The sequence below is a fragment of the Merops nubicus genome, unplaced genomic scaffold, assembly GCF_000691845.1.
Source record: "Merops nubicus isolate BGI_N331 unplaced genomic scaffold, ASM69184v1 scaffold8809, whole genome shotgun sequence".
Taxonomy (NCBI): domain Eukaryota; kingdom Metazoa; phylum Chordata; class Aves; order Coraciiformes; family Meropidae; genus Merops; species Merops nubicus.
The window spans coordinates 66,267-89,433 of NW_008630137.1; the positions used below are offsets into that span (position 1 = coordinate 66,267).

A 23,167-nucleotide genomic window follows, 5' to 3' on the forward strand; every position below is an offset into this window, starting at 1 on the left:
TTGTTACAAAAATAAATAAATTAGATGTATTCCCTTACACTCCCCATAGACATTTTTCTTAACAGATTGTTTTCTGGAATATTGCTATGAGGGGAATTGTCTCTGTGTCAGCATTTTAAGACTTGGTTCACACATTAGAAAATTAACTGTTTACAGATGTACGAAACAACCCACACCTTGGTAACTCTTCAATGTATGTAAATAAGCAAATGTTAAATTAAGAAAGGATGATTTAGTGGCTTCCAAGGAGTTGATATAACTCTTCAGTATATTTCAGTAGATTTTAAAAAATCCCCATATGAACTGTATAGAAATCTGGGCTGGTGTAAGTGAATACTTTAGGAGTCAGTCTGGGTGCCTTGGTCATATGTGCATCATATGCTATGTGCCACCTAGAGGCATGTTGGAGTTGTTGCACAACTGTAATGGTGCTTTATGGCAAAAGAAATTACCTCCGATGTTTTGTGAAACGAACTTCCACTTATTCTGAAAGCTCGGATCAGTTCTTTTTAACTCTAGTAGTTTGCTTTAGTGCTCATTGGTATTCAAGTGCTAAAACTGCTTTGTTTTGATAAATCATAATTCTGTTTTGTATTGGTTTATACATTTTTTTTAATGTAATGTATAAACATAACAAAAAATATTTGTATCCCATCTAAATCTCTACTTACAAGTCTCTCTGCATCCTGTTAATAACAGGTTAGAGAAAGCAAACAGAAGAAAGCCCTAGAAATAAGAACAATGATGCCCTAAATCCTTTTAAACTTTTATTATAATGTGGTAGTAGAGAGTGAAATGATATTTTCATTTAAACTCCTTGCTTTAGTATGATTTCTCTTTTCCTTGCTGGTAAGGTGGTTTGTGGTTTGTGTGTTTTTGGGTTTATTTTGTGACTGTCAGCTAATTACGAATAATCATTAGGACTTGTTATTACCTGTATTTGAAGCTGAGCTGTTCTGGAAGAATAGAATATGGCTATCTATTATCCAGCTAGTGAAGCAATTTAATTTTTTTTTTTTCTTAAATGTTTCTTTCCTGCTTAAAGAACCTAAAAAGTGACTTTTGAAGCTTTAATGATGACATGTACTAGCCTGCATTAGTATGGGAAAGTCCCAGAGAGAGTTTCATGCTGGAAGTTCTTTAAAACATGAGATGTTCTTAAATTGCTTTCAATGTGTATGATGCTTTCATTTCCATTATTAGAAAAGTGTGCATGCAAAGATGTACATTTATAATTTTTTACCTGCAGGAATTTTCTGTTAAGGAAGAAGGAAATGTGTTTACTAGTGTTAGGTCATGGATTTGCGCAGATGTAATTATAAATATTTTACTCAGAAGAGGAACTCTTCAGTTTCAGTCTTGTTATTTTCAGAAAGGCAATATTTAATTAAGTTCTAAAAGTTTATTAAAATAACCAAATAAAATACTGTCTTGGTAGGTGACAGAGTGAGTCCTGTGTGAACTAAAGAGTCAATTACCAACGCTTTACTTTAATCCTAGAGATATAAAGATTACATTGCTTCACTGGATGTTTATAAATCTAACTTGTTACTGTATTGCAGAAGGGTTAGCTGCATAATTTTTTTTTTCCATAAAATACACTCATTCCTTAGAAAGCAATCTTGTTGTAGCACTGGATTCCTCTGACATAGAAGCATCTTCGTGGTGTCCTATTCAGTGCCTACTGACTGGGTGGTTTGGGTTGATAATTTTAGTTGATTTATTTCCTTTGCATATTCATTTTTTCTGTACCAACAGGTGAACCTATACCACACACTATTTCACAAAGGTTTCTTGTGAATAATGCTACATGCCGCTGACCTTCAGTTATTGCCAGCCAGACCTGGATTAGCACCTGCTGATCTGGAGGCAAAAGGCTTTCTACCCTTTTCTTAATATTGTAGTGATCTCTTCCTTAAAGTGTGGCCAAGGATCAAAAGGCTTCAGCTGCTCTCTAAGATTAAAAAAAAAAAAAAAAAAAAAAGTTGAATTCATGTACAGGACCTTGTACTGGTTGCTTTTTGGGTTTTTTTTAATTTTTTTTTTTTTTTAAGGCCAGTCCAAGGTTTAATTTCAAATGTTGCTTAGTGGATAAGAAGTCTTATGCTCCCATACTGACATCTGCTAAGTTGAGTTTAATGAAAGCTGTCTCAAATCTGTAACTTTTTCAAGTCCTTGCAAGGAAACTTAGTGGAGATGGACTTTTTTGGGATGGTAGAACAAATGTATTTCTTGTTTCTGTGATTCAGGTGTGTTAAGTGAATGAACGGAATGAAAACAAGTACATTGGAAACACTCCTTATCTCTAAATAAATGTTCTGTGTGATTTCTTTAGGGTTTTCCAGGAGATATTGGTGTACCTGGATTAAACGGCCCTGAAGGTCCGAAGGTAAGCCTATATGAAAACTTATTCACATAAGTAAGAATAAACAGGATAAATCTCTGAGGAAAATCTCTGATAGATGGACACTGGCATTATGAGAAGATAATTTTCCTGTCAAAATGCAGATACTTTGCCTCAGGTATTTATATGAGGAAGCTAATCTAATGTTTAATGCTGTTCACACAGTTATGAGAGTAATTACTGTGTTAGTTGGAAGCATGTAATGGCAAGTTAAGTGCAAGGAAATTTAGAGAAAATGCTATGTAGCTGGAAAGAAGCATGCATTTCAACTATAGTTAAATAAAATGCATGCCAAATGCTTGCAGATATCTATAACCTCACCTGAATAATACAGATTAGTCTTAAAAAAAAAAAAAAGGAAATAAATAGTAGCTAAAGATAATGGAAAAATAAGTAAAATGCACAGGTTAGATTAATGGATAAAGTAATACGTAATAATAATGGATAAAATTTATCTACCAAAAATGAGTGTGCCATATTAATTTAGCCTCTGTTCTGTACTAGACTAATATTTTAGACCAAGTTTAGGCAATAATTCACACATATAGAATTTTCAATAAAGCTTTGGCTAAAAGCCGATATGGGAAATGTTTGTTTAAAATAGAAAAGGTAGAGACTAGTACAAAAAAAATGAAGGTGGATCAAAAAGTAACCCAGAGGGAGATGAGTGAATAATATCTAAAATCGACTACTTGTTGAAAGGCAAGTAACAATTAAGTTATTCTTACATTGTATTTTCACTGATAAATAGGCACAAGTATTCTGGAATGAAATTGTATATGAAACCAAGTTGAGCACTTTTAGATGATCTTAAAAACTGCACTTTGTACTAATTTATCCCACTTCTATTACTTCAAACTGCTGTATGCAAAGACTGAAACAAAAAATGCTTGTGTGACCTTAGAGCTTCACACCTGGCAAGAAGATGCTGCCAGATTTCTCTGAAATAAAAGCACAATAAGGTGGTTAGAAATTAAGTGAAATTCTAGAACACATGAGGCAAAGTGTCTCGTTAGTGCCACTACACAAAGCACAAGAAGAGTTTATCTTGGTAGTACACACAGTTCTGGGCATTTGTGTTCCAGACAACCTTAATCAAGTGGGACTAGATGTAGAAAAGGATTCTTGAATGACTATATTCTGAGAAAGCAGTTCATTTATTTTACTAAAGTGAAGGGCCTTTTTGTGCTTTGCAAATAAACCAGGGAGCAGAGATTGGCAAGGCAAAAGAACTGCGTGAGCCTAACAATATTGTTGGCCCAAGGACAAAAGGTGGAAGTTGTCTGTGAGTAAACAGAGATGGAAATGACAAGATTTCACATCAACAGACTTGTGAAGTTCTGTGGCAGAGTACTCAAGAAAACACAGGACAGGGAGCAGTAAATAGTTTAAAGGTATAGTCTTATTTGTACCTGGAAGATTGTAACAATCCCTCCATGCCAAAGTTAATAATTCTTGAGATCACCTCAGATAATCCAGTTGCCAAAACCATTAGCCAGTCTTTTTTGCAACTCCTGTCTTTCAATTATGTCAAGAGCCTTGTCCCAAAAGAACTCACATGTGAATTTACTAAGAAGTCTGAGAAAACATTACCTGATGTAGCAGACTGGGGAGAAGCTAAAATATATTTCCAGAGACGGGTGTGGACTTTTTCTTTAGTTCTGATTTATTGCTTTGCTAACTTGCTTGTACGTATGTATAATGTTGGTAGCCTTATGAATGAGTTTTATCTGCGTATTGCAGTGGCAGTCGGTTTTGTGTTTCTGAATTACCAGGGCCCTTTAAAAAACCCTTTTGATGTAAGACTGTGCCTAGGGTCTAGGGGAAACGGAAGAGAAACAGTTCTTGAACTGCAAATCAGATTTAATCCTCTAAATTGATATGTGAATGATAAAACTGAGATCTAATCCCTGCTACCCAGTTTGTTCACTGAGATCATATTATTCCAAAGTGTTGTTAGACAGTTTTGTTAGTTGAGTTGGTTTACTATATACCTTACTAATCTATTGCCTTTTTACAAATTCCAGCAAAAAAAGTACTAAAAAGTAGCCTGCAAAATTTAAGACTCTGTATTTCTTTAATACTGAAATTACAAAGCTGAACAAGATTCGATGGTCTCCAGCACACTTGGTCTTAAAAACAAAAAAATTTAGACAGCCTTCTCTAATCATGGAGCGTTATATTTGAGAAGGAAGATTGGCAAACTGGAGAAATTCTTACACTGCTTCTAGTACCAAGGGAGAAGGGATGAATAACACTGAAAATGTTTGGCTTTTGGGATTCCCAGCTGCCTTGTGTTGACTGCAGTTTTTAAAAATTTCCTCCAGCTTTTATTTTTAGAGAACTGTTTTCACTGTGCTTCTCTTTTCCTCGTGTTTTTGTTTGTACTTCCTCAGAAGCAATACACATTTTAAAAGCCAAGAAAGCAGGGTGAGCTTTATTTTTTAGCAGCTGACATGGGAAAAAAATTCAGCCTCTTGGTGGAAAGTTTAAGCTCTGTTGAGTGTTATCAGCCATCTCTAAATACCAGTAGAAGTTCTCGGTTGTCAATTTTCCCTAATTTAGTGAAGTAATCAGCAAATCTGAGTTCTCTAAAATGATGTTCAAGGGATTCATTGCATAATTTGGTCTACAGCACATTACTCAGCTTGGAAATAATATTTTAGAAGGTGTTTGATCTTGGTCCACCACTTACTAAAAAAAAAAGCACACTTACTCAAAAGATAATAGGAATGTTTTTAGGAATGTCAACATAGTTTAGTTTCCTAGGTTATTTTTGCAAGTATTTATGCTCTGTAACTGAGAAAAGTGAGAGGAGAAGATGGTCAGAATATGCTGACTACAACTGTAGTTTTCTAGCAGTGTTTGTTGTACCATGGAAGTAGTTGACAACATCCTTCCTCTGCTCCTTTGTGTTTGTTTGGATAACACATTTAAAAGAAGTAGCTATCAGGAGTTTCATCACTTCTGGAAGGGATGGTCAGCTGGGAAGTTATTTATGTGAAATACAGGATACCCCCATTTGCTGACTCCTTCATTTTTTTTCCAGACACTTTGGCACATGTCTAATGACTACCTTCATTTTCTGTTTATTGCCTGAAACCTCAAAGGGGAGATGGAAATTTCATTTAGTCTTAATATTCATTTTACAATCTGAGGCTTTTTTCTGGATCCAGTTTAGTGCAGTGGAAGGCTGTGCACAGTAGCAGAGTTGCTAATGTTTACACTGTACAATTACATTGTACTGAAAGCTACAGTATCTCAAATGTGCTTTGCTATTAGAATAAAACAACAACTCAATCATCAATGATAATTCTGTCAATGAAAAATTTTCATGACTAACTACACAAGAATATTACTGCTGCAGTGCTGCTAAAAGTCATCCTGTCACTTTTGTGGTGGTATGTCAAAGAGCAGTCCGATCTGTTGTTCCCCAGACTGATGAGATTTTTGATGAAACTCCATACCTTGAAGTGGCCTGTTCAATTTTCTGTTCCATTTTACTTTGCTTGCTGGAGTAAACTGTTACTGGACCAATGCCTGCACCTTCTGTCTAGACTTGAGCTTCATTAATAAGCAATTAATAAGGCTTACACTTGGAACTTTCCCACCATTGCTCTCTTTAGAGGATAATCATATCTCTCCTAAAGGGCAGTTCCTTTGTTCTTGTTACTTTATCTGATAGTGTTCAGCTTAGCTTTCCCAGAACATTAATAATATGTTTACACAGATTTTTGTCTTTCTTTTTCCCCAATGCCAAGTCAAGTGCTTTTCCCAATTACTACCATTGTAATTAGGATGACCAAGGTTTTTAATACACTACTAGCTGTGAAATCATTTTAACAGAGTTTCAAAAATGTTGGTGTGAGCAGTCAGGGCAACTTGGAGTTGGCACAGGATAAGGTGCTTTATCTCTGTGAAGCTGATTATAATCCTGACAGAAAAGTAAGGGCTGAAAATCAAAGGTAGTTTTGAACAAGCTAGTAGTTGAAATTCACTTTGTAGTTCATTTCTGTTACAATGTTGTCATCACATTATGCTACTTCACTGAAACATCTATGAGTTGCACTGGTTCTGCTTTAATCTTAATACGATGGCGTGCTTTACATCCTCCAAAAAGAAGAATTGTTCTTTTGTGAACTCAAATATTTTCTTACTTACTTTTCAAAAAGAGAAAACAAAAAAGCTTCAGAAAAAGTTATGTAGTAGAAGTTTGTAAGATACCCATTTTTCCAGCAACTATTAAAATTCTGCTGCGTCTTTTTCTGGCTTCCTAAGGGAAATCCTAAGAACAACAGTAAGAAATGAAGCTGGCTTCCTCGGTTTTGTATTTCTGTCCAGGTTTATAAGAGGACAGAAACTAGACCAACCTGTTTGTTAGTTGATACAAGTTCTCACTGTCTTTGTTTCAATGTTTAGGGAGTTATGGGTGACCGAGGGTCTCCAGGACCACAAGGCCCCAAAGGAGTTGAGGTAAGATGGAAAAATTATTCAGTCAAAGAAATTATGTTTAAAAGAAAAAATCGGGAGGGTTAAGAGGGTTAGACAACAATGGTTTCTTGCAAAATTTCAAGTTTCACATGCATTTTGGCAAGTACTGTAAAGAGGTTTTAGTAGCCTTATAGGGCTGTGCAGCCATTAGGTGTTTTACTTCAGTTATTTCAGTGGAATCTCAGGTAATATGTGTCCAGAGTTGGATGTGGTTCTTTTAGTTAAACTGAGGAGAGTGGACATGGTACAAAGATAGAAACCATGTACCAATTTAATTACAGTATTCTAGATACACTGAAGTAAACAGTTGGACCCCTATTAACTGAAGGGGGAGGAAGTAGCAGCTCTTCATTTTACCAATTTATTGGGTGTTCTTAATTGATCATCATAAAAATGCGTGCCTCTTAGGCTAAAAGTAATTAACACTAGAAATAAGTTAATCAGTGATTCTGGGGATAGACCTCTAAACTTCTGAGTAACTTAATTATGGGCTTCTGTGACAGTTATTGAGTGATGACTAAGAGTGAACAGTGGCAACATGATCTGTTTAGTTAGAAGCCAGGAAGCTGCAGACAGGATTTCTTAATTCTTGTGTTCCCTATCGCTTGTAATTAAAAAAGAGCTGTGTACCACTTTCTCCAAAATCTGGAGAGCATCTTCCATATTGAGGAAGAACACTGAACCATAAAATTATCACAGCATGAGATCTTGGCATGGCATTGGTACAAATCCATGCTTTGATATAACTCTGTAATGAGTGAACCCTAGAGAGTTAACATTGCAGTTCCCCATCCTGCAGAACTGTATCGGTGCACTGCACAGCGCAGGCACAGTGTCTCATTTCTTCTCCTACACACCTGAGCAACCTCACCCTCAGTCTCCCTCCACCCCTAAGAACAGAGAAGGATAAACCCTGACAAAATGGTTTGGTAATTTAGTGGCTGTGCCAGAGCAACATGGAAAAAAAAAGCAGCAATGTTCCTACTGTATTTATTGTTGTGAAGTGTCAAATGTTGCTAGAAGAGAGTAAATGCAGGGCAGACAGAGAGGCTGACCCATCATTGCTGAGTCTCTCCCTGTTCAAAATTGGGAAAATACTGCTGTAATGGTAGATATACCAACGGTTTCACAGCCTTTCTGGCTGCATCTAGTGGCAACATAGGGCGTGGCTTTCTGGCTAATGATTTTGTCTGAAATCAGATTAGTCTCTCTTATAGTGTTTCTGTCAGACATGGACTCAAATACACACATATGCAACAAACAAGGTAATATTATAGATACAAATAGATATCTGCAGATTTATTTTTTTAAAGCTATTCTTGGCTTAAAGATTACTGAAGTCTTGATTTCTTTTAGGGGGAAGTTGGACCAGCTGGGCCTATTGGAGGAGTCGGCCCAAGAGTAAGTATAAGTAATTTTGTTAGGGCAGACTGTTTTCCAGAAGTACATTTTTAAAAGGCAAATATACTGTGGGAGGTGATCATGTTAAAATGGCTTCTCCTGAATAAATGTGTCTTTTTCCTTGGCACGTGCTCGGAGCAGAGCTGGGAGGAAAAATGGTTTTCCATAGGATGGATTTGAAAGGAAATCAAAGCCATGGTGCACAAAATAAAACTTTTGCAAAGGAAAGAGTCAATAACAAACTGCTTATGGTGCTCCTCTGAGATGAAACCATCATGCACTTCTTAGGGACTGAACAAACTGATGTATCAGAATATTTAAATTGAGGAAGAATCCACCATAAGGCTTAGCTCACAAGGAGAAATATCAAGGGCTGATGCTTTAAGAAATCATTTTCAAACTGATCTGGTAGACATTTGCCAAGAACCGTAAAGATGGAATGTCACACTGCTGTTTGTGCTAACATGTTTTAAAATATAAAGGTTTAAAGCTAACAGCCACCTTAGTTATAAAACATACTAGTGTCTAAGAGTATTTTGGTGGACTTGAAGCTTATTTTTAGAAAAATTCTAAGCTAAAAAATTAATGCTATCCTGCAGTAGGGACTATGGGAGTGTTGCTAAGTTTCTTGAAAGCAATATGATTTTCTGCCTTTTCTTAATTTTCTTATGTGTGGTAATCACTGACTTGGCCTTCATTTTGGATGACTTCCCATTTTTTGCCTGAACTTGGGAAGGTCTTTACCATTGTTTCCTGGTTCTAGTGTGGATATAGTCCTATGTCATTTTTCCTGTTCATTAGCTGGTCAAAGCTGGGAATTTTTCTATCGGAAATAATATTAAAATGCCTATTTGTCTCATGGATTAAGTGTTTAACAAACCAAACCAACCAAACAAAAATGATCCAAAACCAACTTTTTTTTTTTCAGCTGAGGAGAAAAATAAAAATTGAACAGAGTTTCAAAACACTTTGTGACTCAGTTCAATATTGTTTTATGTCCATGAGATTCTGCCAAGAGCCTCATGGAAATTTTTATTTTAGCTGCATCATACTTTAAGTCTCCTCCTTGGGCCCAGCTTTGTGGCTGGATAGCATCTCCCATACTGTGCTGTGGCAACTGGAAAAGGTGCTGCTGCAGCAGGTGACTCATGGGCAGTGAGGCACTGACCTGCACGTTCTCCACATCACTGGGCACACACAGGCCACCATTAGCTGGTGTCAAAGTGACCCAAGAGGAAGAATTTCTATGTAACCTAGCATGCTGAAATATTTTTAATCTATTTTGTGTCAGTTTGACCTAAATTATTTTGGTTTTGATTTCTCTCAATGGGAAATATTCACACTATTGGCATGTTTTATGGCTCCCTGGTTTCTTTCTAACAGCAAGCTGTTTGAGAGAAGAGTATATGGATCTGGTTGGCCCCAGGTTTGCTGTGTCCAGACATTTTTTAGTAGCTTGCTGGCTAATGTCCCCTCCTGAAATGAGAGACAGGGGAAATGGGAATTTCGCTTGATGGGGAGCCTTGCCTGTTTTTTCACCTCATCCTGGGGCCCGTCTGCTTTCTCCTGGATTCTATGGCTTCTGTTGGCTCCAGCCGTTTCACAGCTCCAGGCCAACTTGTTCACACTGCTGCTCTGAACTCAGCTCCCATCTCCACTTGTCCTTGCTTCGCTCCCACTTGTAACACAGACTGATTACATCAGAGAGAGAGTCCTAGCCATGAAGCTGTTAAATCTGATATTGTTTAGCAGTCCTGAGTCAGTAAGCTGCTGAACACATCTGTCTTTTTGAATTATGCTTGCTTGATTGCAGTTTCACATTCATTTGATTTACATAGGCTTTGCTTCCATTTTCCATGAACGGAGTGTAAAAAAGTAAATGCTACATCTGAAAGTATGTGCCATCAAAACTCTGTTGTTGTTACTCTAATTAAATAGCCATGGGGGGTAAGGGAGATCTCTGAGAGGGACCTTAAAAAGTGGTCTGTCCATTCATGGCCCCGAGGCACCATCAGCTATGCCTTTAGCTGACAGATGTGTCTTGAATTTGTTTTTTGCAGCCTCCAGGGGTGAGGATTCTTCATTCTCCTTGGCATCTGCTTCACTCCTTTGCCTGTTTTACAGATGCTTTTCTAATGTCTAGCCATTCTATGTGAAAGTCTTGCTGGTCTTTCTTGCTACAACCCTGCTTCCTGTCCTACAGACCTTATTTGTCAGCACAGTTAATAGGTTAGTCCTCTTTGTAGCCACTGTTATCCTGACTTTCATGGTGTTTGCCTAAACTAGGTGAAGTATCCTAGTAGGTGATAGATTGTAAACCTTTGATTATTCTTACGAAATGGTTCTAGTTCTCTCTTGGATAGTTATGGAGCAGCTTTCTAGCGCTTCGGGAATTCCTCATCTCTTCTACTGTGCAATTTTTCAGGTCGAAGTGTTCAGCTCCCAGTTCAGGTTTAGGCATGTGCCAAGTAAGCAGCTGTAAATTTTCATCTCATTTTTCTCCTCTGCCTCGCCACCTGCCCCCACCTTTGTTTCTAACATTTGTTTTAAAAAACGCACATGAGACCAAAAGCCATGGGACCACCGCTGCCAGCAAAATTGGTAATCCTCTCCTGGAACAGAAAGCGAAAATGAACCTGTGCTCTGGTTCTCAGGTCCCAGCTTGGAAAAGAATTCCCATGTGTCTAAAACAACTGGAGCCAAAACAGAGGACGCTTCACTGCTTACTCAGGATATATCTCAGGTTCCACGGAGCTCAGCCTGTCTAAATTTAGGAAGAGTGGTTTGAGCTGAATTTGATCACACAATTTGATTTTTCATTTGTTTCCAAACCTTCTCACCCATTCTATTCCAATGTCAATTCCTTACATGCTCTTAAATTAATCCTTCTAAATCAAAAAGTGCTGGATATTTTAGTATCTGTTTATTTGTCATGTGAAAATACAGTAGGTGCCATGCTAAAGAAGTAACTGTGTTTATTCAGTTTCCTTCCAATTAACTCTTTCTGAAAAGCTATCCAAATATTAACACTGTAACTGTCAGTGTAGCTCAGCTCAGTCAGTGCAAGCATTGGTGCTTTTTTTGGTATCTTCATTCCTGCAGGAGAAAATGCCTTTAAAAGGGGGAAAAATGTTTTAAACTAGAATGTAAGAAGGAATTGTGAGTGGACTAATTTGAGATACATGAGTAAAAGAAAAGCGGCTATTTAGATCATCATGAGGTGAGCGATTCCTCTTGAGGATGGAGGAAAACCCCCTCAAAGTTGCCTCATTCCCCCAGTGCAGTATCTTGTGAAGGTGGCATATGCCTTCCTGTGGGGTGAAGGCATGTGAGGATCTTTTTGGAGGGATGGGAATAGGGTGATAGTGAGAGATATTTATATTAAAATATACACACCTGTATCAACCCATCATGAAGTGAAAGGAAGCACAGGTGGGTGCTATTTCCTGAAAGGGAAGGGCAGAACTTTCGGCTAATATTTTAGGAAACAGACATTTCCTTTGGGATTACCCTGCCCTGGAAGAGGAATTTTCTCAGGGGTTGACAAGCAGAAAAGCAGCCATCCCTAGTTTAACCTTCTGTCAGTGGCTTTTCCTCCATGTGGAATTTACAGTTGTATTGCATTTCTGTTTAAAGCCACATGTGTATCTTTCAGATTGCTTTACCAGTTAAACCTGCTTGTTCCATTTTCTGATTACCTCACATCTGTTGTGTGTCCTTCGCAGCTAGGACGTAGCTGGGGTTCTACAGCCAAGAAACCTTTTTAAGTTTTAACTCCAACTCACTTCTGATAGGACTAAAATAATCAAGGTAGTTAATAGTTGCCACTAGTTTGTTTTTTTTTTTTTTTTCAATTAATTTATGTTAAACGTTTTTATGTTAGTCTTGCTCTCTAGAAAGACTTTAAGGTTCATCACAGCAAAGTCGTTCAACAGCATGTAGTAACCTGCAGAAGCCCATCACTTACTTGTTCTTTGCTAAGCCTGTGGAAAGACATGACTTGATTTATCTGGGTCTCTCTGAACTTCTCTTCACGGTCTTTTCTCTGTGTATTCCTGGCTATGCCATGATTTAATCAATTGGCAAAAACAACAATCTGTTCCTAAAGCAGTAATATTTGTTGGAACTTGTAGGGCAAAATTAAATCACTCAGGCAGGTAGAGAGAGAATGAGAAAGATTAAAAGGGATTTGTATGAGAAGTCACAGAACCTACTAAGACTATAACACTTTAAGCCATGTAGAGAATTTCTGAGATGACCAGAAACATACACATACTGTGCTCTGAAAGACAGGCACAGGACAGCCAGAGCAAAAGAGCTAAATGGAAAAAAATTCTCATCTTTTTTTAAGAAACTTGATTGTTATCTGTTGCTTCAGTTGCTCTTGTCTCAGAACTACCAATGTGGAAAGGGAAGCTCTCATTACAGAGTCCTGTGATTGCAATTATTCAGTCTGCTGGAAAAACAGCTGATAATTTCCTTTTAGCAGAAATCTGCATCTTTTTATACTGAATCATTAAAATGTTGAATTAATTTTTTTTCTCCAGTTGTCGGGCTTCAGCAATCTCATTAGCAACTTGCTTAAGAGCCAGACCCAGTCCATTGAATGTTTTTCTTTTGAACCAGATTCTTTGTCTCGGAGTAGATGAGGGAAGTGTGTTTAGGTAGTGCTATGCTATTCAGATAACCAAATGTTTAGGCCATGTCTTATGTTGTAGAGGAAAATGAAGGGAAAATGACCACCTGAAAATGAGACATAATTAAGTTAGAAACATCTAACTGAAAATGCAGGGGGGAAAAGCATATCTAGTTGGATCTGTGTGAGTAACAGAAGAGAAAGGGAAGTATGTTATAAAAGGCTTCTAAGATATCATCACTTCATGGCCTCCTGCTCTGATTGATGTTGCTGTGTTTCTTCCAGGTAGCAATATGTTATTCACAGAGTACCATAGCAACAAGATCTATCAGCACCAAAACACGAGTTAGTGGAGAGAGATGAGGCTTAAAATAATCACTTCAAAGAACTAAGAAGGGAGGATATTTGAGCTGATGTTGTCTGACTGAGGAAGGATGATTATGACACCAGTCCCTCAAGTCTAAACATCAAATTCTATTAGTGTCAGTCCCTATTCTGCTGGAATTAGCAAGGGGAGAACACGACTTTGCCTTTTCTTTGTCTCCTTAATATTTCTTTTAAAGTGAAATTTAAATATGTTTGATTCTTGCATTGTGACTAGTTTTCCTCAGTGTTAACTGCTGTAAGAGTTAGTACAGATTCTGCTTACTGTGTTAGTGTTTGCTGTAATAATCAACAGTGTATTTGCAAGTGTAGATTTATAAATGCACTTGCTTCAAGTAAACACATTTTGATAAATACGGAAATCTGATTTAATTTTAAACAAAATATTTACAAATATTTAAAAAATAAAATAGTTACAATATTTTATTCTAATCATTATTTTAGGGAAAGCCAGGACAGAAAGGTTATGTAGGTGATCCTGGACCAGAAGGTTTAAAGGTGAGTGATGGTTTTATGTATGAAATAAAATGTGTTTGGAGTATCAATCGTGTAGAATTATACACTAGTATAGGCAGTGGCATGCCAGTGAAAGGATATCAGTACACACACTTCCATATAATATTGATGTATATCATACTGGTGAGTCTTCTTCTTTCTTGCAGAAAACATGCAACTTCCAACTCATGTTGGAAAAGAAGGAAATTATGCAGCTGTAGGAGACAGGAATATGTGAGCAAAAGCAGTACCTGCTAAAATGAGATCTAGCTGCCTGGGGATGTGAGGGTGGCTGGGCCTGGGGGCAACAATGGGCCCAGGGCAGTTTCTTGCACTGACAGGATTTCAGGGGTGTGAGGGGTATGAAATGAAGTGCTGCAGTTTGAAAGAGGAGCTTGTGGCAGCAGAATTTCTCAGTGCTGAGTTGCAATCTGAGTAAACAGGACCCAAATCACTGTTCATTAGGGCACTGAGATGATAGTCGTCGTCAGATAATTAATAGTGCATATACACCCTGCTTCCACTTGTAAAATACAAAATGTTCCAAAGTTACGTAACATTAAAGAACAGGACTAATTAATCTAATACTTCCTGCCAGTTAATCTAATACTTCATGTCAGTTCCAAGCTTTTGGGGGCAGGGTGAAAAGTTTGTCAAATTGTCATTCAAATGTCAATTTTCCTAATATTTTATAAGAAAATTAATATGTAACATTTACTTTAGAAGTACCTGTGGAAATAATGAAGATAATTTGATGAAAGAAAAATTTAAGTAGATTTTAATAAAAACTAAATAATTAATTTACAGTATTTGCTGACTTAATATATTTAGTGAGCCCTTAGTACATAGATTTCATTTTTGTGAACAAGTCCTAAACACATTTGGACATCATTTTATGAATCCAATTCAGCCACTGACAGAATTTCAATATTTACTGATTGCTTAATTTAGCCTTTAAAAATTTAATTGGCAGATGCCATTTAGAAAATAAGAGGCTCCTAGGGAAATAGAGGACTTCATTATACACATATGAAAGAAATTACTTTTCTAATGATCTACATCATCTGTTTTCTACATTTAACAGGGAGAACAAGGAGACCAGGGAAACCTTGGAAAAACTGGTGAAGCAGTAAGCTTGAGTTCTTTCTCTTCCTGGTTTTATTTTTAATTCTATGTTTATTTGATAGTGAATAAGTAATTTGTTGCAGTAACTTTCTGATTAGCTTTACCTTTCTTTGAAGCTGTAGTATGTTGGCTATACCTTTGTGGTCTTTCAGAATAATATTACTTAAAGAAAGTCCCCAGCATTGTTTTCCAGTTTTAATTCTGTTGTTTGGGTGTTTTTTTTTTTTTTCCCTAATAGGTTGAGTGAATATTAAAGGTAGTCGTAGGGAATCTTCCAAAACATGTTCAAGTGAGTGAACAAGTGATCCTTTCCCAGTTAAATAATTGGAAAGGCTGCATGTAGCCTGAGATGCATTTTGTGGACTTGTTCTCTCCACTCTCCATAAAATCACAGAGTCCAAGGTGACCCTGAGGTGACATGTAGTCCGTGCTCTACTGCCTAGGCAGGATCTTTGTCATTCCTGACAAGTATTTGGCTAACCAGTTATTAAAAAGCTTCAAGAGCAAAGGCTTCATGACCTGCAGGCAGCACAGCGTTTCTCTATCTTTATTTTTAGAATGTTCTTCCAATTGTGTAACTTGATTCCCTTCTGTTGCAAACAGAGTTTTACAAATAATGGTTGTTACTGTGTGCCTCCTTCATTCTTTCTTTTTAGGCTAAACACTGTCAATTCACTTAGCCTTTCATGTTTTCTAGATAATTTTGTGTAGACTGTTTCCAATTCATCTAAATATCTATGACTCCAATTTCCTGCCCAAACTGTTCATGCTTCTGAGAGAAAAGAAAAATTGTTTCTTTTAAGCCATATTTTTGCATACACATGCCCACTTTTGCAGTAGCATGTTTTTATTTATTTTGTGATCCACAGTCTCCAATAGTGCTTCTTTGAAAGTCATTATCTTTCCCAGTTCATTCATTGCAGGTGCTTTTGAAGTTGATAATCATCACTTAAACATACTGTCCTGCAGTTCTCTCTGCTTGATTTCATCCCATAGCCTTTTGTATTTTAATTTTTTTTTCTGGGAATTATGAGCAGGTGTGAGCTTGTTGACTCATGCTTGAGTTACCCAGGTGTTGCACAGAACATGACTAAGTTGGTTTTGTTTCTTGAGCCCATGTATGCTGAGGAGAGATACTATACCCTGGTTTGGGCTCAGTGCTGTACCAGTCACACAAACTCTGCTCAGTTTAGATGGCAGGCAGTCAGCTCCCCGTTGCCTACAAGGTACCAAGCAGACATACATCAGACAGCTCATCAAAAGCATCATTACTACTGGAATTTTCTGAACTACTTGTAAGTGAAATCCAGTTCCCCTGTGCACTCTGAAGACTCTGTGCTCTGGGGAAGGGGTCTGAGAAGCTCAACACGAACCAGTAATGCCATATGATGCCATGTCAGCCAGCATATCTCTAAACATAGCAAGTATACTTAACAGCAGCTTGATCTGTAGTGTTGCTCAGCATTTTATACATAGAAAAACCTTCATTTTGTTGGGTTGTAATCAGAGCTGTAAAGCAATACTTTCCTTTCCTTACAATACCATGTGGAAAATCAGGAGATTTTTTATATTGCTGAATGATTAGGGCAGATATGGATGACTACTGGGGAATGATGGTAGAGGAGAAATGGGTAGGACACTGTGTTGCCTTTATGGAGAGATGCAGAAATGACTCTATACTGGGACACAGTAATATAATCTCCTGTCCATACAACCAGCATTTCTCTGCCAACATTAAACTTGCTTGTGGTTTGTTGTTTTGTTTGTTTGCTTGTTTTCCTCACCCAACAGTGAGCAAAATTAAGCTTTTATTACATAGGAATTCTGTTTTTCAGCCTCTATTATGTTAGGGAAAATTGATAGCATTTATTCTGTTGCAGAGTGCCACATAAACCAAAATCCTCAACAGAAGACAAAGCCAAACTCAATCTTAATTCACTACATTAATAATGGTACTTAAAACAGTCACAGAAGCTAGTTACTTAACCTTAAGTTTCTGGATATGTCATGGCCTTTGTTTTGCTCCTCAGTGAAATTGAATTCAGTGCACACGTTTTGCACTATTCAGATATTTTGTATAATGTCATTCACCAATAAATGGCCTTGATTCTAATACAAATGTAATATTCACTAGCTCAAATATATAATAATGTATTATAAGTTGCTGTGATGATTAATATAATAATTATACTAACTACCTAGCTGTAGTCAGGCATGAGCTGCAAGAATAAAATGGTTTTTAGCAATGGGGAATCCATTACAGAATTCCAGTTTTCCGGAAGAAAACTAGTGCATTTCCTGAGTAAGCTGTCAAAGAAGCAGTTTTGCAATAATAAATCCTGTAAATATTCAGTTCATAGCAAATAATGACATGAAGCACATGGGCATGTTTGCTCTTGATACCAAAGGGTTGCACCAATATTTTTCTTGTGTTTCTTTCCATTTTCTTACTCTTCCTGTTATCTATCTTCTATCTTTGACTAATAGATCTGTCACTGCTGCCTGAGGTGCCAAAATAGTTATTGTTTTTCTGTAGTAGCTTTTCCAGGTCAAGTTCTGCTTAATATCAGCTTAGAAAAATACAAATGACAACTGTGCGCAAGCAGGGAAGTTTCAGCAGCAGGGACTGGATTATAATGCTTGGTTATTCACTCTACTAAGATGGGATATGTGCTGAAATACAGCTTTGTCAGTTGGCTAGAAGCCATATTGTCCAACTTTTCTTAGGTCACATGAAGCTGTTGACTCTTCGGTGCACATTTCTGCTGAAGTATTTCTGGATGCTTGTCCATTGTGGAAACTGGGTACACTAAATTTATAAAATATTCACTGTGCTCATAAGCTTAAAATGACACATTTTAATACTAGGTTGGGAATGTGCCTAAGATCGAATTCAGATGCTATTCCTTAACAGAATCTACAACAAAAACTGTTTCTCTGGCTCAAGCATATACCCTGTTTAAAGTGGAACTCTGTCAGGTTCAGGTGGTGCTGCTTGGTTAAGCAGAGCCCAGAGCTGTGGTAGGACCCAGCAGCTGTCTTTTGTAGCAAGATATTCAATTAACTGCAGGACTGTCAGGTCCAATTGAAGAGGGATTGGTTAAGATAGCGAGAAGTAAGGAACAGCAGACAGAGCATATTTACACTGCTGATGAGACAAAATCTTTTGGCAATCATGCCAAAAGAAACAACCACTTCAGCTACTGAGAAAATTGCCTTTACATTTGGAGCAGGAAGATCTCACTTTGCTGACATGTGCAACTGGATTTCATATGCTTAGATCAGATACTATCCAGTGATGGATAGCAAATATTTGAAAACAGCTTCAAGGATCTCATATAATTGACTTGTCTGCACTGAAATGCCAGGGATGATTTAAGAAAATGATTCATGGCTCAACTTTTATGGCACAAAATTGATCTGAACTTTTAAATCAGTGGCTTGTCAGCCTTGTGTTACTGTTTAGTAATGCTAGTATTTATTCAGGCTGGGCCACAATGAATACCTAAGTGCAAGTTCATTCCAATTTTTCTTTGTTAGCTTTTACATTTTTCATTACAGAAATTCAGCCCTTGGCCCATACTCTTCTGAATGAGGAGTCACTGATGTTTATACGCATATTGAGACAGTACGAGGGTAAAACTGTCAGCTGCAGCATGTACAACTGGTGTCAAAAGGACAAACTAAAATAAGCAGAGTTCATGAACACAAATCCTGGAAAAATAATCTTCAAAGACCATGAAAAGTTACATGTCAGCAAGTTTGCAAATAGTTTCTGAACCAGTAGAAGAGAAACCAAGCTGAAATGAGAAGTGCGCCCTTCCCTCCCCCCAAAAAAAGCTAAAGAAGAATAGAAATTTACAGCTGAAAAAAGGATAAGAAAAAGTGATATTCAGGCTGTCAATGGCAGCTCCACAGCAGGCTGAAAATGGTCAGCCTGTGAGAGTCTGTGGGAAGGCAAGAAAATGCTATGGTCAGGCCAAGTGCCTGGGGGTTGAATTGCTTTTGAGAAGAATTCCCATAAAGCAATTATCCCATCTCCTACAGAGGTAAAAATTAGCTGGATTAGGCACCATGGATGCTTAATTCATGGCGAAAGGAAACTGCAATTTCTTTTGCTTGAGGCGATTAAATGGGCTTTAGCTGATATGTTCAGGATGCTCAACAGAAGGAGTTCTTTGAACTATCATGAAAAGTCTGGGCTTTGGGGATATGCAAAAATGAATGGTAAGCCATAGGCCAAAAGACAAGTCAGTTATGTTTGGTTTGGTTTTGTTTTTTCCAAGACTGTTGAATTAATAGGGCATTGCAAAGGGCTTCAGAAGAAGAAACTAGTTCAGCTGCTTTCAGAAATCTGTTGAATACAGATTAATTTAAGTTCTATGAATATCTTACAGTGAATGGTAATAACAATACTTGTTTTTCTATGTTGTGCTTCTTGTCTTTTACCCTTGATGAACTTATGTACTGTCATTGCTTCTAGGTCTTTTTTTCAAGAAGAAAATATCTGGAGGTTAGCTTTTTCAAGCTGTTGCTCAATTTTCTGTAAGGACTTTTTACTAGTAGTGCTCTTCACCAGCTAGTTTCAGCTGCCATACTACCCCACAGACTACCCATAGCCCAAAACCTTTAAGGTTTTGCAAGTTAGGACTAGCACCCTAAGTCAACACTCCCTATACAGTTGAGAACGGTCAAAGAGAAGCATAATCTGTTCAAGAAGCAGACTTTTGTTACCCAGGGGAAAAAAGCCACTAGTCAGATGGATAAATGTAAATAAGTTTTATCCCAATTCAGTGTAGCAAATATATAACTCTGTGGAGTAATATCTACCTTCAGAAGAGTATTTTTTTTCTTTTGCGCCGATTACAAAATGCTGCCAGTGTGAACTTCACAATCAAAACCAAGAACTTCTATAAATGTAACTATTCTGATTATCACTTTTCAAGTGACAGTACTTCAGATTTGAATGGAATTTTTGTTGCCAATTCACTTCATGTCATCTCCAAGCTGCTTATGGCAAGTACGCTGTGTAAAATACAGTATCCTTCCCAGAGAGCGAACTATGTCCTGACTGCCACTATAGTACTAACCTTAGGCTGTCTGTTTCTCGTGGTTGTTTAAAAGATTCACATATAAATGCAACACCTGCAGATCCAGTATAACATCAGAAAAGCCTGTCAGCCCTCTACTTGTTCCCTGACCAAGAGGGAGTCAGATGCTACCCGTGTGGTAGTTATTTTTGCAACTGTGTTGCTTTCCCACCACCCAATCTATAGCTTTCTCTCCATACTTATTTGGTGCCCAAGTGATTTTTTCAGCACTAAAATACAACAAAAAATGTTTAAGGCTATTTTAGCAGTAATCAAGGCTAAATTGTTCTGGCACACATTAAACTTATTTGATAATAGTGTACTCACTGGCACACAGTCTTACTGTTTGTCCCTTTTACTGTCTGTCTGAATTTAACTGATGTATTTCATGTACTTCAGTGGTTTGGAAAGAAAAATATAGAGGAATAGTATCTGCACATGACATCCACATTTTAGATTCCAAGGTTTTGCCAGTGGGCACATCCTGCCACTGCTTCTTAAGCTAGCTTCCTTTAAATGCAAGCGTTTCTCTGCATAACACTATCAAACAGAATTACACTACTTTACACTGGTGTTACTGGGAGCAAAACTGAACTTACTTATTTCTTTCCTAAGTAGTAGACTAAGCGATGGTGCCAGTACATTTTGCCTTTCAAATATTCAGGTAGTTGAAGTTTTGAGTCCTTTAAAGAACTGAGTGAAACCTCAGCTGCTAGGTACAAATATAGTGTGTCTCTGCTTTTATTCACCTCCTTTCCTGGCATGGATTTTCACTCAGATTATCACCTTTGGCTGGTTACCAAGTAACTTTCTCAACAGAAAATGTCAATGAAACAGATGGCGAGAACTTAGTGTCAAAAAGAGGAAAATGGCATCTGCCTTTCAAATATGTTCCCTGACCTAATCCTGGGTAAAGCAACTACAGATCTTTCAGTCACTTCATAACATTTTTAGCACTGTAGTTATGAGGTAGGAAATAGCTTATAAAATATAGTGGTGGAGCCACCAGCTTGAATAGTAATAAAGGACCACACAAGCAAAAGCCAGTATTGCTATGTGGCATACATACAGCAGTTTGCACAGCTGTCAGTCAAAAGCACCTCAGGTGCCAATGTCTAATGTGGGGACATTTTCTACTCTTCTTTTGCATTTTGATAATTCAAACTATTTTTAGTTTTAATTTGCTTTCCCAGTGGTCTGGAGACAGGGTTTTCTTTAAAACTTTGTTACTCTTACCTCTAAGTGGAGGGTAAGATTCAGGTCATACCTGATACTGGTACACGAGTAAGCAAATGTTCTACACAAAGGCTTTTGAAACCAAAGACTTTCAAGAGAGCCTTTGTGTAGAACATTTACTTACTCGTGTACCAGTATCAGATATGAATAACCTGAAGTAACACAAATTCACACAGAAATCTATGACTAGCAAGGGGTTTTATTCCTGAGGAGGTATTGACTGTCCATGACAACTTTTGTTTTACTGCAGGTTCTATGAGGCCCAAATAGCAGCCAGCATGAACCTTGCATCAGACGTCCTAATTTTTGTCCATGCTTGCTCTGGGCCACATTTGTTAGAAGTGCACATGAACAGATCCAGTATTAGTGCCTATGATACCAAGAACCAGACAGATTGATTTTTAAAATATTTGGCAGTAGCATTATGTCTGGCTAGTAAAACAGCCTAGGTTAATATTTATTTCTTAGACTTTCAGTTTTATAATATTATGATTTGTAGAGGTATTTCTCTATCTGTGAGCTGGGTATGAAGTAGTAAAAATTGGTTGTTAGAGCATCCACTTTTATTCCTCCTCCTGTCCATCAGCCATAGCTGTCTTTTTAACATACATAGTTGCTTTGAATCTTCAAGGATCCTCAAGTAGATTTTGATCTGTTAAAATCAAACCTTGTTTTTTTATGAAGTCCTTCATGAAGTGTGAAGCTGATGGGCTCTTAAGGAAATGTTTAAGTGGAAACCTTAGTGAGCACACAGAGATTGTGATATTGCTGAGTGATGGATCTGGAGTGAAGTGATTCAGCACAGATTCAAGACAAATTTTAATAAAAATTTGAAATACAAAAAAAATTAATAGAAGACTGTCATGTGGTAAGAGGATATTTTAAATGTACTTACGTCATCTCATTAAAAGTATGTTGAATTAAAATGTGTGAAAATGCTGAACTTTAAGTGATGTAACATAGGATTAGATTTTTTTTTTTTTTTGCCCTAACAAAATGGTTTTGTCTTTCTCAGGCACATTAGTTGCGAGATCCAGTCTCTGATTCATTTTCCACAAAAGTGCTTATTTAGAAGGTTTCTAAATTGCTATTATTGTCACTGGAAAGTTTCACAAAAGTCCTTGTAAATTAAAGTTTATGTAAGGTGATGATTTTTTTTTAAGCATTTCAGTGTTTTGTGTTTTACATTTCTATTGCCTAATACATTCAATTTTAGTTTTGGTATCTACCACTGCTCCCAAAAGGATTAAAGAGAGTTTGGAAGACACTGACTCCCCAAACATTTGGACTGTATTCATCCTCTTATATAAGAAGGAGAGAGAGTTGAAACGTCAGTCCTGTCATAGTGACTGGTCTTTATAATAAGCCAATCCAAATCTGGGATTTAAGGAGCCACGCTATCTTTAAGAAAATCCCTAAGGGAAATATCACTTTATGGCTAATATATTGATGGAACAGGATGTTTTACTGACTGCACTTTCTTTTTATTTTGTGCTACTAGATCTTTTAGGGACCAAAATTATATTCCTTAGTAAACTTTTTTTCTCTCTGGCCTGTGCACATACCTGCCATAGCTTTATTTCAGTCTCAGACACTTGCCTTCTGTTTTGAATGGAGGGATGGAAAATCATTTAGTTAACCTGTCATGAACTTCTTTCCCCTTCATTCCTCTTGGAGTCCCTATTGCCTTTACCACTCCACTGGCTTCAGTTCTTTTTGTCATCTTGACTATTGTTTTGTTTTCTATACATATCCACATCCACTCATGCAGAGTTTATTTTCCGTCTTTTGTATCAACAAGAACTTGCTTTCTTCTTTTAGTATTTTTACTGTAAAATTTCTTTACTTAACTGTTTTCTTATAAGGAGCAGACAGTGTCTAGGAAACTTTATATTTTATAGCAAA

General features: G+C 37.2%; 1 protein-coding gene across 1 annotated transcript in view; it reads left to right on the forward strand.

Annotated features, from left to right (window-relative positions):
* The window catches only part of COL24A1 (collagen, type XXIV, alpha 1), a gene marked incomplete at its 3' end in the record, with an annotated part of 122,642 nt that overhangs the window by 64,040 nt on the left and 35,435 nt on the right, over positions 1-23,167 (forward strand). Inside the window, exons 21-24 of the mRNA XM_008947170.1 lie at positions 2,336-2,389; positions 6,251-6,349; positions 6,824-6,877; positions 8,252-8,296. Of these exons, the coding sequence (XP_008945418.1) occupies positions 2,336-2,389; positions 6,251-6,349; positions 6,824-6,877; positions 8,252-8,296 (252 nt within the window). The remainder of the gene's footprint in view (positions 1-2,335; positions 2,390-6,250; positions 6,350-6,823; positions 6,878-8,251; positions 8,297-23,167) is intronic.